General features: G+C 34.1%; 4 protein-coding genes across 52 annotated transcripts in view; 2 read left to right on the top strand and 2 right to left on the bottom strand.

The window, feature by feature from the left end:
• Positions 1-440: 440 nt before the first annotated feature.
• Positions 441-11,795, top strand: LOC106673767 (putative metallocarboxypeptidase ECM14). The gene is made up of 14 exons (XM_024225893.1): positions 441-623; positions 2,654-2,948; positions 3,007-3,136; positions 3,207-3,334; positions 5,846-6,137; positions 6,329-6,341; positions 7,443-7,502; positions 7,571-7,607; positions 7,682-7,990; positions 10,225-10,315; positions 10,373-10,518; positions 10,578-10,634; positions 10,708-10,792; positions 11,550-11,795. The coding sequence occupies exons 2-14, from the start codon at positions 2,661-2,663 to the stop codon at positions 11,762-11,764; spliced, it is 1,851 nt and encodes a 616-aa protein (XP_024081661.1). The 5' UTR covers positions 441-623; positions 2,654-2,660; the 3' UTR covers positions 11,765-11,795.
• Positions 11,796-11,875: 80 nt separating this feature from the next.
• LOC106664244 lies at positions 11,876-15,521 on the bottom strand. Its single transcript, XM_014389819.2, has 5 exons — positions 15,219-15,521; positions 15,043-15,164; positions 13,914-14,046; positions 13,686-13,846; positions 11,876-13,632 (listed from the first exon to the last, which is right to left on the bottom strand). The coding sequence occupies exons 1-5, from the start codon at positions 15,349-15,351 to the stop codon at positions 13,513-13,515; spliced, it is 669 nt and encodes a 222-aa protein (XP_014245305.1). The 5' UTR covers positions 15,352-15,521; the 3' UTR covers positions 11,876-13,512.
• Positions 15,522-16,516: 995 nt separating this feature from the next.
• Positions 16,517-17,031, bottom strand: LOC106663611. The gene has a single exon (XM_014388599.2). It carries the CDS (start codon positions 16,911-16,913, stop codon positions 16,590-16,592), a length of 324 nt encoding a protein of 107 aa, XP_014244085.1. The 5' UTR covers positions 16,914-17,031; the 3' UTR covers positions 16,517-16,589.
• Positions 17,032-20,183: 3,152 nt separating this feature from the next.
• Positions 20,184-21,064, top strand: part of LOC106661257 — a 59,783-nt gene continuing 58,902 nt past the window's right edge. For all 49 annotated transcript variants that reach the window (XR_002910082.1, XR_002910081.1, XR_002910080.1 and 46 more), the window contains exon 1: positions 20,184-20,600. The gene's annotated coding sequence lies outside the window, so the exon portion shown is untranslated. The remainder of the gene's footprint in view (positions 20,601-21,064) is intronic.

The raw sequence follows: 21,064 nt of genomic DNA, 5'->3' as shown, positions 1-21,064 counted from the left end.
AAGCCTGGCACAGCATCATAGACAATAAACTGCGAAGCATCAAAGATTCTGCCAAGTACTGGACTTCGTACTTCGGACAAAGCAGTCAAGAAGTAACTCTGAACGGCTACGGATCGGACACACCAGTACACACATGGCCACCTCATGAACAGAGAAACACCCACAATGCAACGCATGCAAGGTATTACTGATTGCAAAACATTAACTGAATTTCTACTTTTAAAAACTGCCAGAGAAGTATTCAACCTCCCAAAAAGCCTAAAAGAGATCATAAGCGACGAATCAATATGCTTAAATAAAATGTTTGAATTTCTAAAATATACAAACATACTCAAAGAAATATAAACAAAACATAAGCAAAATAAAATAAGTACCTGGTATTTTATTATATTATTATTTATTGATTTTTTTTTTTTTTGATAGTTCGGTTTTGGTGTGATTCCTATGTTAACGTATCATAATCGTTGAGGCAGCAAGTTGTCTATGGCGTTGTTTGCCTATGGTTAGACTAACCTTCCTCTGCTTGCCGCTAGACAAAGGCAAACTCGGTCTTTCTGTGTTGGGATGTTTTTAGTTTGAAAGGTAGAAGACTTAAAAAAAGCTACTTTTGTAAATTAAATCAAGTAAGTAATTGATTTATTAGTTCCTTATACTTTTATTTTTACTGTTTCTTTCAAGCAGTGCATTAAAATTAACTGCACAAGATTTCAGACACATTTTGGTAAACAATGTCTCACTTTGAAATGGTATATGTAAAATAAACTACTGAAAAGTGAATGGTGATATTGCCTATTTTGTAGGATTTACTTTACGTAGCATTTTTATCTTATTTTTATCATAAATTGCATTAACATTTATTAGAAATTAGTATGTTTACTGTGTGGTGTTTGGTGACTGTTAGCCAATGATTATTTAGAGATCGTGAGATGCGGTCTGGTCACCAATCATTATGTTTACTGAAGGAAAATTTAATTAAGATATTTTGAAAAAAGACAAAATAAAAGTATGTAATTCCACGATTTTGTTTATTGGACACAATAATTTTTTTAATTATTGCTGCAAGTCAGAACTCTTTCCATAGTGCCCGCCAGATCCTAAATGAAGTACAAGATGTTTTGGCAAGGCCTTTCTCAACACAAACTATTTGTAATTGTTTGTGGGAAGTTGGCCTTGTAATTAATACCGCGTGTAATGTCCACTGTTAATAAGATTGCCACCAATTTCATAAAGAATTAAACTCTATAGATGTTGCAACGCTGCACTCAGTTGTTGTAGGTCAACTGCTGCGGCTGGTGATCGAAAAGACTTCTCTACGATGCATCCCATGTGCTCAATGGGATTGAGGTCTGGAGAAAATGGGAGAAGGGGCAGATGGGAAATTCCCGGGTTTTCTAAAGAAAAATGAACATTTCTGCCTCTTGAGGTCCGGCATTGTTATCAAGAAATCGAAAATCCCTGCCATTGAGATCCCTGGTTTGAGGGATGCATTCTTCAATAATTTCTTGGACATAACGTACTGCGGTGAGGTTACCTCCAACAATATGGAGTTCAGTTCGTCCTCCAGTGTAAATCCCAGCCCAGACCATTCACCATCTCCTCCTAACTGCACTGAATGGAGCATGAATTAGGGTATTGTCAATAGACTCTTCAGCACCTGCTATCACAATACAGACAGAAACACCACTCATCAGTAAATATAGTAGCATTCCAAGTGGTGTTTTCTTCTAGGAGCTTGCTGCACCATATTCTCATGAGTTGCTGGTGGCTAGCTGTTGCTGCAGGTTGACTCAAAGGGGCATACAATGTGAGGCCAACTTCCCACAAACAATTACAAATAGTTTGTGTTGAGAAAGGCCTTGCTAAAACATCTTGTACTTCATTTAGGATCTGGCGGGCACTATGGAAAGAGTTCTGACTTGCAGCAATGCCAATATTTCCGTCTTCCCTTTGCATCTGAGATCCACTACCAGGCCTCCTATTGGCACTTCCAGTCTCTCAGAATCGTGTTAAAGCCCAGGAGACCACGCTCTGTCTGAGAAATGCCAACTGCCTTTGTGATATCCATTTGCCGGTGACCTCGATGTCTCATTCTCACAATAATTGTGAACTTTTGGTTCAAGATGATATCTTTCCATGGTTAAAAAGAATACAACAGGATTAAAAGGGAGAAAAGATGAGAAAAGGTGTTTGTTTACAAAATGAGTGTCCTCATATTATTATTCTTAAGTAAATTCGTTATTAAAAATGAGGATTAACATTTGTTTCTTTTTGGTTTGTATTTTCTATTTGCTTTATCCAACTAACAAGAATATATTGATTAATTTAATTAATTAATATTAATTAATTAATTAAAATAAGAATAAATTACAAATATTCCTATACATTTTTGAGTTTATATAGGTTCAATTCATACAAAACTATATCCATATGATGAAAATAGTATAGTAATATAGAAAATAATAGTAGTAAATTGACCTATGAACAAAATAATGCTAAATGTTTGATATAAATTATTATCTAATAAATTTTTAAGGTTTTTATTTTATTTATTCTTTTTTTTTGGGGGGGGGGGTTTGATGCTGAATACAATTCTTTCCTCCACTATGACCTAAGATATAATATTAAATCTTATTGATAGTTTTTAAATTTACAGATAAGAAATGGATTACCAAAACCGTGCCGGTGGTAAGACAGGCACTGGTGGCGTGGCGTCATGGTCGGAGACGAATAGAGATCGTAGAGAGCGTCTCCGACAGCTTGCCTTGGAGACCATCGACATCAACAAAGATCCCTATTTCATGAAAAACCACTTGGGTTCTTATGAATGTAAATTGTGCCTAACACTTCATAACAACGAAGGGAGCTACTTGGCGCACACCCAAGGTAAGAAACATCAGGCCAACCTCGCCCGTCGAGCAGCCAAAGAGGCCAAGGATTCTCCACAACAGGTAATTAATTAGTCATACAGACAATAGGAGGCATTTTTAATTGAATCACATTTCTTAGCCTGCACCAGATAAGCCGAGGATAGAACCGAAGAAATTTGTTAAAATTGGTCGACCTGGTTATAGAGTAACAAAGCAACGGGATCCTGAAACGGGACAACAAAGCCTTCTTTATCAAGTTGATTATCCAGGTAAATAACCAATAAATATTTTTATTTTATTATTTTCTTTTGTCACTATAATTTTTTTTGACATTTTTAGAAATTGCTGATGGCATCTTGCCAAGGCATAGATTTATGTCTGCTTATGAACAGAGGGTTGAACCTCCAGACAGGAAATGGCAGTATCTCCTTTTTGCCGCCGAACCTTATGAAACTATTGCATTTAAGGTAACGTTATATTGTAAGAATGAACTAATCAGGAATTTTTAATGTGTTTAGATAGCCAGAAATTTATAGCCACACAAAAATTTCACATTTATATTATAATAAATTAGCTAAAAATGGTCATTTTATAGTATGCTAGCTGTCACCCCATTTTCATCCAGGACTAAAAAACCTTAACCCAAAATATAAAAAAACCTTGTATTTTCATAAATAAAATCATTGGATGTTGTGGTATGATCAATGCATTTTAACTGTCCATCATACTGTTTAGCACAATATTTCTTGGCCCCTTATCTTCATCAAACAAGAGAACCCGTAACTTCATAACAGTAGATAACTTGTTAACTGGCCACCTCAGGACTGGGACCCTGTCCAGTTCCTGTTTTGGCAGGTTAATCCCATCCAAATAAATTGGTTATCTGACTTTCTGGTTTTTGTACGAAAAAACTTTTGTCCCAGGTTGAAGTGAAATGATGCCATTTACGTGAACTTTTTGAATTTGGACGTAATAAATTCTTTGATGGTTGGGAAATTTAATTCTCGATAAAGTTTCTCATATAACAGCAGTTTTGGACTCTTATTTTCGTGATTGCTGCAGCTCCCCATTCCCCACTCCCATATAAAATAGGGGGATGTACTATCTGGAATATCAATGTGCAGAATTTTGGTTTCAGCTTGCTCATTCTATTTAGAAATGGATAGAGTTAAATGGTTTTTTTCTTGACAGTATATTTTTTATTGTACCTTGGGAAGGTTTGATTGTTGATGATCAACTCCTGAAGAAAACGAAGGGAAATTTTTTTTGCTTTACATTTAGATACATTTACGGCAATTTCCCATTTTTCCACGTACGATTCAATTTCTGTAAGTGCATTGTGCACATGCCTTTAGGTGCCTCTATATTATCACCTTTGGAGTACATTATGGCGCAATCTTCAAACGTCTCCGGCTGAGAAGCTGTGTGGTTAGGAAACTCAATTACATATTAAAAAACAGGTGTGAGGACAGAGCCCAGAGTAGTGCTTGCTTTAATTTGCCTTGTCACTGAGGTATGCTCATTAATTTTAACAAAGAACGAACTGTTGACAAGAAACGAAGATAAAGAGCAGTAAAGGTGTAATGGAAGTCCCACATTTTTTTAGTTTGAATTTTAAGCCTAAAACATCGAAAGCTTCCTCCAAATCTAGAAATGCACAGATGGTGTGCTGTTTAAGTTTAAATCCTTTTATGATATTTTCTTATATCTTTAGTGATCAGTTTCAGCCTGATCTTTATACACTTTTCAAAAATATTTACTGTTGAAGGAGGCTGTTTAGGCGATAGTTCTCAACTACATTATTGCTTTTGCCTGGCTTTGGGAAAACTCTTAATTCTACCATTTTCCATGTTGAAGGAAAGCAACCATTTCTCAAGCAAACATTAAAAATTTGAATCTCTGAAAACGTAACTCATAATGTCATAATGAAATGCTAATCTACTACCCCTCTTAACACACAATTTTTTGGCATCATTTTCTGTATCTCTTGTTGCTGAATTACAAGCAATATTACAGTCGAAAAAATTTTGTCGTTCTTTTTCTGTCTCATTTAGCCTACGGATTTTTTGTTTCCTTGCGGTGAAGGCCTGTCATGATAAATTAATTTGATTTTCTTTTGGGCATTTTTAATTTTTAAAATAAATAAATAGCTGAATGAAATAGGTAAGTTAATTAGATGATAATTGACAAATTTGAATTGTTGTAAATATTGAAATTTTTAAACATTTTTATGCATATGTCTGCACTTCATGCCGGTTTGCTTGGCTGTACCAGTGCAACATGACAGACTAAGATCTGTCTCTTTCTCCGCAAACATCCCCCACATTTTTTTGTCAAGCATTGCAGCAGTGGGAATTTGCAGTTACGCTGAACTGCTTTGTGAACTGCTATGCAGAGTAACATACATAATTTCCTACCTTTATTTGATATTGCAATTTCAACATGACAAAAACTACGTCTGTGTCATTCCTATGGTCATAAGGAACGCATATAAATAAAATTGATCAAAATTGTACCAGTAGATTTTGAAATTACCTCTTACAAACTTTCCCTCTTTATTATATCAGTCTATACTGAGATCTGTTAAAATACAGTAGTGAAATCTTTTTGTGGTTTGGTGTAACAAACCTATAATTTGGACATTACCGAACATCCTTGCCTGCCTATCCTTGTTCTGTTGGTCTTTTAGAGACATTTCGGCATTTCAGTTTTCAGTGTTGGGTCAGTGTGATTTCTATGAGGTCAAGTCCCTTTTAATGGTCATGAAGTGGTGTGTGTCAGTCAGAGTTATCTTTGTTTGCCAATGTCTTTGGTGGATCATGTCATGGATCCTTTTTCTTTTTAATTGGCAGATTATTAAATAGAAGAACGTTTCTAGAAGTCTTCTTTTTTATTGTGCAAGTTTATACTTTAAAAAAAAATTATTTATTTGTTTTTGTAAGAAAAATAAAATAATGTTATTAAATAAATACTTGCAGGTACCGAGCAGGGAAGTTGACAAATCGGAGAACAAGTTCTGGACACATTGGAACAAAGACACAAAACAATTTTTCCTCCAGTTCGCGTTCAAGAACGACGCTGTCGGCATCCCTTCACTGGTCACATCCCTTCCATCACATCTGCCTATGCCACGGCCTCCACATCTCATGCCTCCTCCACCTCCGATGAACGTCCCTCCACCGCCACCAATGTTCAATCCCGTTCCACCACCTCCACCTAACCTCATGATGGCACCGCCTCCTCCACCAAGCCACCACCAGCCGATGATATAAACGCTGTGATTCGCCAAATGAACAGTGGTTTTTATATATATAAAAAAAATGTATTTTACTGAGCTATTAGTTTAAAAAAAATATATAATTGGTACGTACAAGTTTTGTTTATTATTATTTTTTTCAAGTGTGTTAGAATTATTCACAAATTACTTGATTATCTCAATTTTTCTTTTTTTATTATTTCAGTAACATTAAAAAAGTATGTGTGATTGTGTTGCCTGTTGGAAAGAGAATGTTATACCCTGATCAAAAATTAAAATGCACTAAATAAAATGTATTGAATATTTTGTGATCATCTTGTGCAAAGCTACCCAGGAAAGGTCATGTCAAGGCCTGTGACATTTCTTCTTTCCTTTACCTTGAACCCCAACTTGAACTTCGGGAGCATCTTTCGTATAAAAATTCAGGACTTTCCTGTCCAAGGATTGCATCATCCTTAAACTTCAGTCAGGTTTCAGCCTCTTATGTAATACAAAAAATAAATAAAAGACAAATGTTTACATGCCCAGATTTTAACACTTTGTAAATTGGCTCTGGCCTTTGCCTAATTTGCTCTTAAATAATATTTTATCTCAAGACTCTCAACTAAAATTCCAATTTGATCTAAGGTTACCAGAAGAAAAAATTGTATGACCTTATTAATAGAACTGACATAAATTTTTTTTTTTAAATTCCAGATTATTGTTTTTATGTGTTAAGCTAATTATATTGAGAAAAGCGAAAGAAACACTAGTTAATCACCCTTGTTAAGATGTTTAGTATGTTTTACAGTTGTTAAAAAGAAATTTAGTCAAATTTACAAAGTCAGAAATTGGCGTTTTATGAGGCATCTAAAACATGGAGAAAATGAGGGGTTTACCATGCCTTCTGCCATCAGTTGACATAACTTAGTGTTTCAAGGATTTGACTGTTGTATTATTTTTAATAACGGACATTTTAAGTTCATTGATCACACTTTGTCACTTGTGAATGGAGAAAAGTTATTAATTTGATGATATCGCAGAAAGGAAAAATTTTTTCCTTTATGTTCTATAAAAAAAAAAATTATACATTGATCATAACCTTGATGGGAAAAAAATCACTGAATGTTACCCATAACGGCTTAATGCAAATTTAATTAATTTGGCTCAATGAGGAGGGCCTGGGGTGTTGAGAATATATAAGGAGGTGGCCATGTGAGACAAACCAGTTTTGTGTTAGTAGCTGAGAAATTGAGTCCTCACTTAGTGGTGACTCTGTCCTTCATGTGACTATCAGAGCAGAATATTTTTTAGAAATCCTCTCATCATTGTTAACTTAGGCCTTCGACGATGAATGTCAAAATTTTTTACATGCTATTTTTAGTCGCTAATTCATATGGGTAAACACTATTCTTTCTAGAGAGAAAATTATGATTTTTTATTATAATTCTATATAATTCCTCTTTAGGAAGGAAGAGCAATTTACTTATAAAACTTATAAAGAAGTAAGTAATATTAATTTATTATTTGTAGCCTTTCATATTCTCTCTCTATATTTTTTTAATTAATTTGATTATAGATTTCTGATTTTTTATTAGAAAAAGCAGCCAAACATGAAGACAGCGTAGAACACTTTTCAATAGGTGAAAGCGTAGAGGGCCGGCCGATCACCGGGATAAAGATCAACAGAGGAAAATCGCCCAAGCCGACAATTTTAGTAGATGGTGGTATACATGCCAGGGAGTGGGTTGCACCGGTTGCAGTCGTTCATTTTATCGAGCAACTGCTAGACAATGATACCAATTTGGAGATGACTGAGAAGCTGAACTGGTATTTATTGCCGTTGCTCAACCCAGATGGATATGTCTTCTCCATGGATTCAAAAACGGTGAATTTTCTTTACAAAAAATTTAATATAATTTGGAAACTTTGAACTTACGTACACTTCAGGTGAAATTAATTTTGATTTGTTATGCATTAATTGGAATGTCATGATTTCAAGATGACACTCATCACACAATCTGAGCAGAGGAATTATTACATACTCAACTCAGTATGTATAAAAAAAAGAAACATGACTTTTCTAAAGAGTGGAAGGGTTTCAATGAAAAATACTTCCTGACAACAAAATTTTCTAGAGCAAAGCAGTGACCCTGGCAATTTATGAAAGGAAATAAAAGAGGGAGGAATATTTCCTGTCAGATGGGGGAATATCCTTTGAAGCAGTTAAATAAATTGTTTAAAATACTTACAAAGGGATGACCAGGTTTGAGGGTAACGGGTTTGAACCAAACTTTTTTCAGTGATTCTACACTCCAAAATATTGGACATGTATCTACTACTTCTTGTGAATAGGCTCTGGTTTCAACAATTTTTTTTTCAAAAGTTGAAATTTTTTATTTTTTAATATTTCTATTTCGCTGTTCTACCTGCTCAAATGAATCATGTGAATATATCATTTCCTATCAAAGTTTAACAATAACAAAAAATGCTAAAAGCCAAAATTTTTCAAGGTCATAATTATTTTAAAAATCTAATATGAAATTTCATTTTAACACCTTTAGAGATCTCTGAATATAAATTTTTGTTTGAATTTAAATTTATAGATTTTTGACCCCTCAATTTTTTTCTATTTTTGAGAAGTCGTTAATGGAATATCTGAATGAAACAGCTAGGAGGATTTAAAACCATTTAAAATAAAAGGAACTTAGCTTTTAACAATGTACTTACCATTAAAATATTTCTACAAGAAAATACACAAAATAGCAAAATTATTTAACAGAAATTAACCTCGATTTTTTAAATGGAAATAATAGTCTGATTTTAATGTCTGATACGGTTATAAAATGCATTTGACAATTTCTTTAAAACGGATTATCAACCATGAAAATCAGTTCACTAGCTTTTGAGAAAAACGATGTTAGGGCATGCACCAGGAATGTTGCAGAATGTCGAAATTATTAGTCAAAAAAATTAATTTAGACTGATTTCTGTGAGTCAGTATCTGAGTGTTTTATAACACTGGAATCATGACATTGTGGTCAAATTCAAGTTTTGACTATTTTCTGACCTACTTTGCTTACAGAATGTTTGTTAAAATATGCCAAAAAAGCAATTTTTCATTTCTAATTGATTGATTTATTGGTTGATTTATCTAAATCATTCCAAATTAGAATATTTTGCATTATATTTGTGGAACATTTCTATTTTTATGTTAACCAAGAATGACATTTATTTATCAAAAATAATATTTTTTTAATCAATCACTAAATGATGATTTATGTGAAAAAAATGAAATTTCCTGTTTCACAAAAAAATTATGGCCTAGTTTACTTGAAAAATATTTGGTTTTTAGATAATTTTTGGTATTGATAAACTTTGATAGCTTTTACTATATTTATATTGCAATCTATATAAAAAATGCTATAAAATGATATATTCACATAAATGATTTGAGAAAGTAGAACAGCAAAATAGAAATATTAAAAAATGGCATATTTCAACTTTAAAAATTTTTGGCGAAACCAGAGTCTATTCACAAGAAATGGTGGGTACATTCCAATTTTTGTTTTGCCCTGATGATGACCTCGAAAGCTTGGCGGTAACAATTGAATTTGCTTCTTCATCACGGATGGAGGAGAGCTGGAAAATTGTGGTGGCTGAAGCTTAGGCCTTTCATGGGCCATGAAAGATGAATAGTAATAATAGTATGAATGGGAATGTGTATGTCAATATATTTTTTATACTGTACATGAATTAAGTACTTGATTCACTTAGCTGTCGAAGTCTCAAGACTTAATTTTGGTGTGCTAGATATTACTAGGTGACTGTGGAGGCCAAATGGTTAGGGCTTTCTTGTAGTTCTGGGCCGAATCTTGGCAGAGCCCACGGCTTTTTAATGATAATAGTATGAAGCATGTATAGTAAAGTGGTTTGACCCCTTGTCCATGACACCCAACTGGTAATTGAATAATTAATAATAATTAAGCCCGCTGTGTGACAGGAATTACTGCAGATAGTTCTAAAGAGGCCAAGAAAAGTTGATTATCAATAAATAAAATCAAGGCTAAGAACAGGACAATTGTAATAAAGTATAGATTGTAAACATTTAATTTTTTACAGGGAAGACTCTGGCGGAAGAACCGTGCGAGGACATTCGACCCGTTCTGTGATGGAGTGGATCTCAACAGGAATTTTGGTTTCATCTGGGGCGGTGATTATTTTATTATAACTGTTTTGAAATAATTCACCTCCAGTTTTCCACTTTTAGGGCCTGGCTCGAGCGACAACCCTTGTGACATGAACTATAGGGGTCCGTTTCCATTTTCGGAACCGGAAGCATCATCTTTTGCCAATTTTTTCCTACCGAGGGCAAGCGAAATCCAAATGTACCTCACGTTCCACAGTGCTGCAACTGTTAGTACATTTTTCTTTTTAAAATCTTTTTATTTTAATTAATAAATTTGTTTTTAAAGGCAATTTTATATCCTTGGGGCTACACAGATCTTGTTCCTACTGACTGGGATGAACTGGTAAATGTTTGTTTTGAAATATTACACATATAATACAAATAATATTAATAAAAAAATTTTCTTTGATTTTCAGGACAGTCTTGGTAAAAAGGTAGCTGCAGAAATGATGAAATTTAATGGAACAAGGTATGCAGTGGGTCCAACGACGCACTTAGTTGGTAAGTAACATTCTTAATCTCAATTTGATTTTTTTCTTTTTTAATTAAGTACTTTGCTTTTGTAATTTGATCTCTACCAATCATTTTGGTCTTCCTACAATCGCTGGATCTGACTGGTCTTTCAGACACATTTTGGCATTTTACCAACCCAGCGAGGTAAGCAGACCAATACGATTGATTGACCAAATTTTAGGTTCATCACCCTGCAAATCTCATGATTACCGTACTTTTGATAAATTATTAATTCTAATTACTTTATACAGAAAATGATGAAAAATAATTTCAAACTTATTCAACTTTATCTGAAAGGTCAACTTTTTTCTGTATTGTTTATCATTGGAGTATTTTTTAAATTAATTCATATATGTATTTAGTAGTCATAATTGGCTGTGTTAATTATTTAATTAATTATACTTTTTATCTAAGGTTTTGGTTGAGATGAAAAAGCTAGTGACACCAGAGAGATTTGAACTCATGACCTTCAGCACATTGAACAGAAGGTCGTGGGTTTGAATCTCACTCGTGAAATTATCTTTTTCGTATCAACTACGACCTTAGTTAAAAAGTATAATTAATTAAAATAATTATTTTTTAACATATATTTAAATGATTTTGTACATTGGATTAATTTTTCCCTACTACACGGGAATAATTAATGTGAAAGTTCCATGGTGATTTGGCACTGTGTTCATGGCCATGTTCTGGTCAGGGAGTTTCCCGTGAAATCCTGTAATTATATTTTTAAACCGCTTTCTAGGAGTTGGCGCGGGAGGAAGTGACGACTGGGCAAAGGGGTCAGTTGGTACCAAATATGTCTACACTTTTGAGATGCCTAGCCAGTCATTCCCGCAGGCAGGATTTGACGCCCCATTGGACGCTCTCCCTACCATTGCTAAAGAGTCATTTGTGGGTTTGAAAGTGTTTGCTCAACACCTTTATTCAAAATATGATAATAATACGATTGATCATTGATTCTATACCAAACATAAATAATAATGAATTATTTAAAAAATCTTTAACTTTATTAAACCTTAGTAACTCTTGAATATGTAAAATTCCTTCTTAATTCGATAATTAATTTAGAGTTCTTCATTATATATTTTCTTATTATATTAACCACATTGTAATAATGTTAACATTTTAAGTAATTTTATTTTATTGGCTTATCAGCCACAATGATTGAACTGGTGTTAAACTTTAGTTTTTGTCTGTGATATAAATGTTGAGATATACAAAATTGGCGCACTTTGAAACTTTGATTTTTTTATACCTTAGGGAAAAAAATCACTTTTGTATGAACATTTTGTGTACGAACAACAACTTTATAAAACAAACTTACAAATCTTTAATAGGGTGTATTACCTCCTCTAGCTTTTAGTATACACTAATTTTCTTGGCATGCTCATAATTAAACCTTTAACCATGTCTTGAGGAATTTCATCCCAACTCTCACTAATGTAAATTTCAACTCAATTGTCGTAGATCAAATGGGCTGGTCATCTTAGACTAAGAACATTGGCATTACAAAGGTACTGCAGATCACTGGTGGTGACAGTTGGCCTTGCATTATCTTGTATAAATAACAATTGCTTGCCAATAACAAATGGCACTACACATTCTTCAAGAATGCTTACCATAAAGATTTCTACATTAAGTGACAACCTATTAAAAATGCATAATTAGTTTTTGCCTCTAAAGCAATTCCACCTAATAACCAAACCACCAACAAACAACTATTTGCATTGGCTGTAGTGCCCTACAGATGTTCGATAAATTTGAAGGTGTTCTTTTGGTGAAGGAGAGAAAACTGAGGCTTGTCTGAAAACAACATTCCTCCATTCAGTTTTTGTCCAATATCTGTGTCCTTTCCAAACTCTAAGTGGATTTCTGATGATGGTCGATTGTAAGTGCTGGACTCGCTTTTCACTTTCTGGGATGTAGACTCATTTGTGCAAGTCTCCTTCTTTCTGTTTCAGCACTAACGGATACATCCCGCATGGATCGAAATTTTGAGATGTTTCAGAAACAGCGGAAAAGCAATTTCTTAGAGAGTGCAGCCTGATAAATCGGTTGTCGACTGGTCTTGGGCATCCCGATCCTGGTATCCAAGTACACTTTACAGTCCTGATGCTGTTGAATACCTTTTGCTGTTTCAGGCCTAAAACTCTTGCTGCGAAACACTGATTTCTTCCATCCTTAACAAGTGCAATGCCACCAGCAACTTGCTCGCTGCTTATGGGCTTTTCTGTAATAGTTTTTAATGGATTAAATGCAATGTTGATGATTTACATTGTGGGGACTTCAAATTAAATTAGGAATTAAGCAGTTTTACCTAAAAATCTATGGCCAAAACAAATACTTTCCATTTAATTATAATTATTAAATCATTTTTAAAATAGTCAAATTAAAAATATGGCTAAAACATTGCCAAATTAAAAAAAAATAAAAGTACCGCTTGTTTTGTGGAGCAGTATACACATGTAACATTTTATTCTTCAAATCCTCGCTGTTTTGGTCTGTCTAGACGAAGAATAGCTTTTCACCATCTTCAGTACTGGGTCTCTACAGACCTAAATAGTAATGATAAGTACATAAAATAAAAAAAAGGTTTTTGAATGATTTAAGGTTGTTTTGTTTAAAAAATATTAATTAAAAAGAAATAAGTGCACAAATGAACTGCTTATTTATTATCAACTAATAAAGTGCCCAATGTTATTAATCTATTTTTCATTGTTTGTTGTCAAATTAGTTTTGTCACTCTTCTTTTTCGCCTCATCCAATCGTTCTTCAAGCAGCTTCAATTTTTTAACGAGCCGTTTTTTCACAGCAGTATTACGCTTCTGAAAGGAGAAAAATGTGCAAGGATTAAAATTATAATAAATCAATCACTTACCCTGAGAATCATGCAGTCTTCGGCCAACTTGGTCGCATTCAGGCCAATAATTTTCTCTTTTGTTGTAGCTATGTGCATTTCCAGTGTCTTTTTCTTTTCCCGCAGTGTTTCGATACAATTTTTCAACTCATCCAGGTCTTCTAATTTCACAGATTTTAGCCCTTAAAAAAATAAAAATGATATATATTTTTTTCAGGTTCTTGTTGTTTAAGATTTAAAAGAACTTACAAAACCGTTCATTCTTTTCATTTTCCTCTTTAATCTTATTGTAGTATATTTCGAATGTTTTTATTTCTTTATCTTTCACCATGTCAGTCTGGCTCTGTTTGGCTAAAATGCTGTCAATTTGGCACTCAATTGTCTGTATCAATTTTTAAAAAATATATGTATATGCCGTGAGAAGACTTATTTTTTTATGAAGAAAAAACTTTTCAGGAAAAATAACTTATTTTAAAAGATTTGTTAATCAAAAAAATTAGATTTTATTGCATTAATTTTTATGGTAATAGTAATTTTGTTTTAAATTCAGAACTAACAGGAAATCCACTCAGGGTTCCATAATTTTTTGTTTATTTAAAAAATAATTTTTCAAAGCTAATTAGTTGTGTAGCTAATTAATAATTAATTATGTAAAGATTATTGTATTAACTGTATTGAACAATTAGAATGAGTGTACATAAAAGTAGAAGCATCTTTCTTGGACGCAGAATACCTTCTAAAAGAAAGCTCAAGAATTGCAAAATGGTGAAGCCAGAGGGCAGTAGCTATTCCAGACAGTATCAGACATTTCTGTAGGATAGTGAACATGTACTATGCCGAGATTGTACAAATCCATTGTACATAACATGCCCAGTATTATCTGACAGGATAAGATGAAATTAATGGTTTTATAATTGACATAACTTTGCATAACCAGAATTTGTAGTACACCTATCTAAAAAAATTCAAAAAGTAACTTCTTTTCTTTTAAAATGGCTGCCCAATGGAGGCAGGTAAGCTGTATGGAGATGGTTCCCTGGCGCTGTCAGCAACAGGTATTATGCCGACCACATTTATAAGAGGTCTGGATAAAGTGGAAATTCACCCTGAAGTAATTCCGCAAGTACAAAGGGCATCAATCCTTGCAGTATGTAGAATTGGACCCAATGTCGGTTTTGCCTGTCAGATCAAAATGATCAAGCAACAGGTTCATAACCTAGCAGCCCTCACTATAATGTCTTGCAATTTGTCAACATATTTGTTTTACTTACATCAGTTGTATACAATTTTAAAACTAGTTACTAACATGCATTGTTTATTTTGATTTACTTCAGTTAAGTGGTCATCAAATAGATATTTTCAAGTCAAAAAAACTTACAATCAATTTTTCTTTGGCTTCATTTATTTTTGAGGTCATCTGAGTAATTTCACCACTCAGAAGAACGCTCTTGTGGTTTAATATGTCTGATTTCTCACGTAGAGCTGTTACTCTTCTTCTTGCTAAAAGCTCAATGCTTTATTTTACTTTATTAAGACAAAAAGAGTGATTTATACCTTCGTTCAACTGATTTATAACTGATGCGTGCTTTTTTGAAATCTTTTCATGCTCGGTTTGTATCAGCTTTGCCGTTTCTTCCCTCTTTGCTAATATCATTTGATTCATTGTCGGACATTTGTCATCCGTCATTTTCAAAATATTTTAAAGTGGATAAATAAGGTTGAGACTTATTCAGAAATTATTAGCTGACTGTAAGAATTAAATTATTAAGCCTTAAAGTCTATAACAGCTAACAAGCCTTGTCACTCATTCTTTCTCTCTCTCACTTTCTCCCTCCCTCAGACATATTAATAACACAAATGTTTTATTCAAAACAGTAAAGTTAACAAAAAAAAAAAGTTTTATCGCAGAAATGTGTTTTAACTTTAACTGTATATTGTTATTATTTGTAATTATAATTTTTCATGGCTAAGGTGATCTCACAGCCTTACTGATAGAAATTTTCTCACCAATACCTGGGGGTCCACACCTTGATGATCTACATTCGCTATTATGGAAAATTTGTATCTATAATGAAGGCTTTAGCAGATACTTTTAACTGTTAGACAAAATAAATGCACCACCCTTAAATTTTATTTATTTAGGGTTTATTCATATTTTGGATGTAAAACTAAAACATTTAAAAATTGTAATCAAGCGACTACCAAGTAAGGCACGGCTCTCCCCACCTGTCCAAGAGGAGGGCCCAGCAAGGCTTAGCTGTGCCCACCTGGAGACTGGACGGTCCAGGCCCATTCCGCTACCGATTGTCACAAGAGTTGTACTGATTTGTTAATTATGACTTAAACTTAGGTGAGTCCTTTTCTCTTTCTCATTTCCATGACATATGCCTGGCGCCCAAGTTTGTGAAAATTAATTTAGTTTTCTTTTTAAATTCATTTCTTATCTGGTACAGGTCATAAAAGAGATTTAGAAGGATGAGCTTCTGTTTACGCGAATGGGACAGGAATTAGCAGATTGTACTACACTGAGTCTTTTTAACTGTCATATATGTTCTTTTAACCTTTTCACTATTTCGCCCTTCATGTGAACAGCTCATCAAATCGGTGTTCCAGCAAACCGCTTCAATATAGCTCAGTTGAGTTATAAATTCTTGAAGCAGAAAGTCCTGGAGATGATTTCAAATAAAGTCGAAAGCTTGGCAGAACTGTTTTTGGATTAAGAAGCACTCCCAAGCTTCACTACAACCTCGATCATCATGACAATTACAACTGCTGGTCGATCCTATCAAGAATTTACATTCAGTAATGACATGAATGGTGATAAAAATTCAATTCGCCAGCCGACAAGTACACAAAGAGATTTTTTTATTTAATATATACAATATTGACAATGGCTAAAGAACAGGTTGATAAAAAAATTAATTTTCACTTGTCCAATTCTTCGGGGGCTACGTACTCGTACTGTTTGACTTTCGTGAAGCCTTTTAAGCTGTAGACGTCGGCTCTTTTGATGCCGAGCAATTCGGCGTAGTAGACGGCAGCAGGTTTCGCGAGTTCCTCATCGCTTTTGAGGCCGTAGTATTCAGGCCAGTCCTTCCTCCCGGTGAAGGTGAAGTAGGCGACGGCACCGAAGGCGTTCCACGCGAGGAACGCGTACAAGAAGGACAGCTTGGCCTTCGTCGACATGGCCTCCTCCGGGTCCATAGGTCTCATCCTCTGACGGATCATCCGATGAAACCAACGAAACATATCGATTTCGATTAAATTAAACTTTAACTTACACAAAACTTCTTCAAAAGCATATTTATATGGGCAACAGCGAATATAACCTCCTAGGATCACATTAACAGGGTGAATTTGATAACATTATCAGATAACACGTTATCACATCAGTACACAAATTAATTATTTATACTGGTAAATTTACCCAGTTACAAGTTCTACAAGAGCTTAATAAATACATAGGTTTAGGCTCTTTCAGGAACGAATAGAAAAAAAAATTTTCTTTTACGTTTCCTTTATTTTTTAAAAATTACATTACATTCATTACACTTTATATAACCATCTCTAAAGTGGCCAACGGATTCAAAACGTCACGATCTGACGTCACCTTGGCGCAACTTTCACATTTCGTTGACACCATGTTAAAGTGACGAATGTGAAAAGTGGAGACAATCCATATTCGTCACTTTAACATGGTGTCAACGATTTATTCCCCTACATAAACAATTTTTTGTGGTATTTAGTGACCGTTAATTAATGATTATTTGGTGATCATGAGATGCTGTCTAGTGTGACGTAGGTAATAAAAACATGTAAACACGAACAAATATTTGTAAGATGTGAAAAAATGAATTTATACAATAATAGAAATTTTAGACTCAAAATATTTGTTCTCATACACTTGTAAAGTGTATGTTTTCTGTGTATTTGTGTCATCACTGTGCGTCGTGTTGATAGTAGCAGTGAGATATTAATGTATGGTAATTAGTGACCGTTAATTAACGATTATTTGGAGAACGTGAGATGCGGTCTGGTGTGAGGTTGAGAAAAACACTTTCTCTATCGTGCCAATGTTTCGATGTTCATTGAGATCATCATCAGGGCCTGGGATTTATAAACATTGTTTAAATTATACAAATGCATGTAAGATGTGAAAAAACAAATGTATACAATGATTGAAATTTTAGACTCAAAGTATTTGTACTCACTCAAAGTGTTTGTTTTCTGTGTAGTACAAATATGTTGATTGAATCTAAAATTTCTATCATTGTATAAATTCATTTTTTCACATCTTACATGTATTTGTATAATTTAAACAATGTTTATAAATCCCAGGCCCTGAAGATCTCACTAAAGATCGAAACGGCACGATAAAGAAAATGTTTTTCTAAACATACGTCACACCAGACCGCATCTAATTATAAATTATTTGTTGAAGTGATTTGGGCATTCATCAGGGCTTGGTAAATTACAAAACATATGTTGATTGGAAAAAAACACAATTTAAGATGTAAATATAAATTATGAACCAAGTCTTTCATACTCATATAAATTGTGGTGCTATTTTTGTTGCTTTTCTGATATTTAACAGGACACTGCAAACTAAATGGACATTTAAAGAAGATTGGAATAATCCAAGAAGGCATATGCAGGTTCTGCAAAGAGGCAGAGGAGACTCCAACAAACCTATTAACAATCTGTGGTCCTACACTTGCCTGCAAGAGGAAGTGCTTTGGGACGTACAATGTCACTTTCGAAGAAATTCATCCACTGAAAACGGGCCTACTGATCAAGTTCCTTGATGAAATAGGACTAACCGGCGTGTTATAGACACAGAATGGGGGATACAATAGCTCTTAAAGGACCCAGTATATCACACCGACTAATACATCTACATCTGTTCTTGTGGTGTCAAATCGGTTTTGTGTGAAAGTGTTATGAAACGTGAATTTGTATTCTGCCTTGGATTGGATTTGTGATTCGGCGTTCAATATTGGAAAGGAAGTTAGTTATTAAGGAAGATAAACGAAGGAAAGGAAAATAAAATTAAGGTCTAATAATTTAATTGCTTCATGATGTTGGCATAGCTACGGCTGAGTTTGCATGTATCTGTTCTATAATTAACGTGTGTGTCTCTCTATTGTAAACCATTTCTGGAAAGTTGCATTTGTATTTGTGTTTTTTCCCATGTTTAGTATTTGTATTTTTTTGGAATCAAAGTTGTGTTGTTTTTCAAAGTGTAGTAAAGTAATAATGAATAATTACATATAACATAAGTTTCTGTTTTCAATATTAGAAGTATCCATTCACAAACAATCTGGATCAAGGCATGGTTTCGAAGAACAATGTAAATTCAGTTGTTACTGCCAAGCTTTCGACCTATTTTAAGGTCACCATCAGGGCAAAATAATCTTAAGTATATCTACAAATTGACATATTTAAATTTTTTACAGGCGATCTCAAATTTCCTTTAAGATCACTCAGTCCCAGCATTGCCAAGGGCTGTGATGACTGACAGTCCACTTTAAATATGAATTGATAATTATATTTAGACGGAAAGCATTTGTTTTTGTCACTGACAGTGAGGCAAAACCGATTAATTCATAATTTGATTTAAAATTCCACCATGTAAATTATTAACAAAGGCATTTAATCCTTTAACAATGAATGCCTTTATTCACTTTTGTGTTGGTGGCACAAAAAACGATTACAAAATTGCCCGTAATAAGCGAGCAAGTTGTCCATGCCATTCCACTCATTGAGGATGGAAGAAATCAGCTTAAGGCTGCAAGAGTTTTAGATTTTCCTAAAACGACGGCTGTCGGGCATTCAGCGGTACCAGGAGATTGCTAAGTGTACTCGGAGACCAGGATTGGGACTCCCAAGAGCCAGCTGACGACCGATCAGATCAGATTTCACACTCTGAGACATCGTTTTCTATTGCTTCTGAAACGTCTCAAAGACTTCAAACTGTGCAAAATGTGTCTGTTAGAGCTGAAACACGAAGAAGAAGACTTGCAGAAGTGAGTCTACCTACATCCCGTAAGGCCAGCAATGGGTCCAGCCTTTCCAGAGACCATCGTCGGGACCGCTTAGGGTTTGGAAGGGACACCAATATTAGGAAGAAACAGTAATGAAGGAATGTTTTCAGACAAGTCTCAGTTTTCTCTCCATCCATCAGATAGACATTTTCGACTTAGCTGTAGAGCTAATATATTAGAAAGGGGCGGTTAGATAAATATAGCCATAAATATAGTATAAATAGAGGCATGGATGGATGGATGAAAGGCTTCAAGAGGGAGCTAACACCAAGGAAGGTGCCAGGCAGCAGTTGGTAGAGGAAAACCGAAAAAAATTCTGAATATTTTTTTAAGATTTCCAATGTAAACGACCCTGCTGAGTCGACTGGTACAAGAATTAAGCTCGTAAACTTCATAGTTTAATTTGAATTTCCTGTTGTGCTGAAATAAAGAATAATTAAAGTTTTTAAGAAAAATCAATCAAAATCAATTCATGTATACTGTTGCGTTTTTAATTAATTTATTATTTGCTTAAAGCGATGATAATTGACAAGTGGATTCGTGCGGTCTCTCGGTCGACGTCAAATTATTTACCAATAGCAAATTTCTTGACATTTCGGCTATATACCTCGTTTATCGTGATTTCTCTATTCTTACTGCATTTATTTTTTTTCTTTTCTCTTTTCATTAAAACATATGCTTGTCCAACCAGCTGTTTGAATTTTTGGCTTTCCGGTTCCGTGCAGTTTTTGTTATAAAATTCCAAAATTCAAGCCTGGGATGTTCAAGTTCAAGTACCCAAGGAAGGACTATGAGTCCTCCAAGAATGTCCCATAAACATTTATAAGAAAAAGGAATCAAGTTTTTTTCACTATCTTCGCCGATGCCAGGGATGTTTCACAAATAATAAAAGGTAATCCGTTAGATCCTAATTTCACAATCAGGAAACGCTCGTCGGAACGGCTCGGATCTTTATCGTCGGATAAGCCTTTTTTCCATTATCCTCAATCATTCATGTTAATTCGCCGAGAATTTTGTGCGTTAATAAATATTTAATTAAATACCTAATAAGTTATCCGTCGCAGGTCTAATTTGCCGACCGAATTCGTCTTCGTTAGGATAAGCTGACGCCATTTTCTTTCTTGAGCTCTTTCCTGTGTCCCTCTTTTCAGTTTTCAACCATGTTTCCCTTCTTTGTTAATCTTGAACGATATCCGTCCTACTGACTGTAGTTCATCTGGAAAAAATAATTAGCGAACGATTTTACATTAATTTAACAAATTGATTTTGCCCAGATGTTGGCAGATGTTTTTTTAAGCAGTCATATTATCAACAAATTAATTACAAAATATATTAAACATTGTACTTTTTTCTTTT

Source organism: Cimex lectularius, unplaced genomic scaffold (assembly GCF_000648675.2).
Source record: "Cimex lectularius strain Harlan isolate CLEC.00 unplaced genomic scaffold, Clec_2.1 scaffold23, whole genome shotgun sequence".
NCBI lineage: Eukaryota > Metazoa > Arthropoda > Insecta > Hemiptera > Cimicidae > Cimex > Cimex lectularius.
Note: the sequence above shows the minus strand (reverse complement) of the source record. Positions and strands in the feature narration are given on the sequence as shown.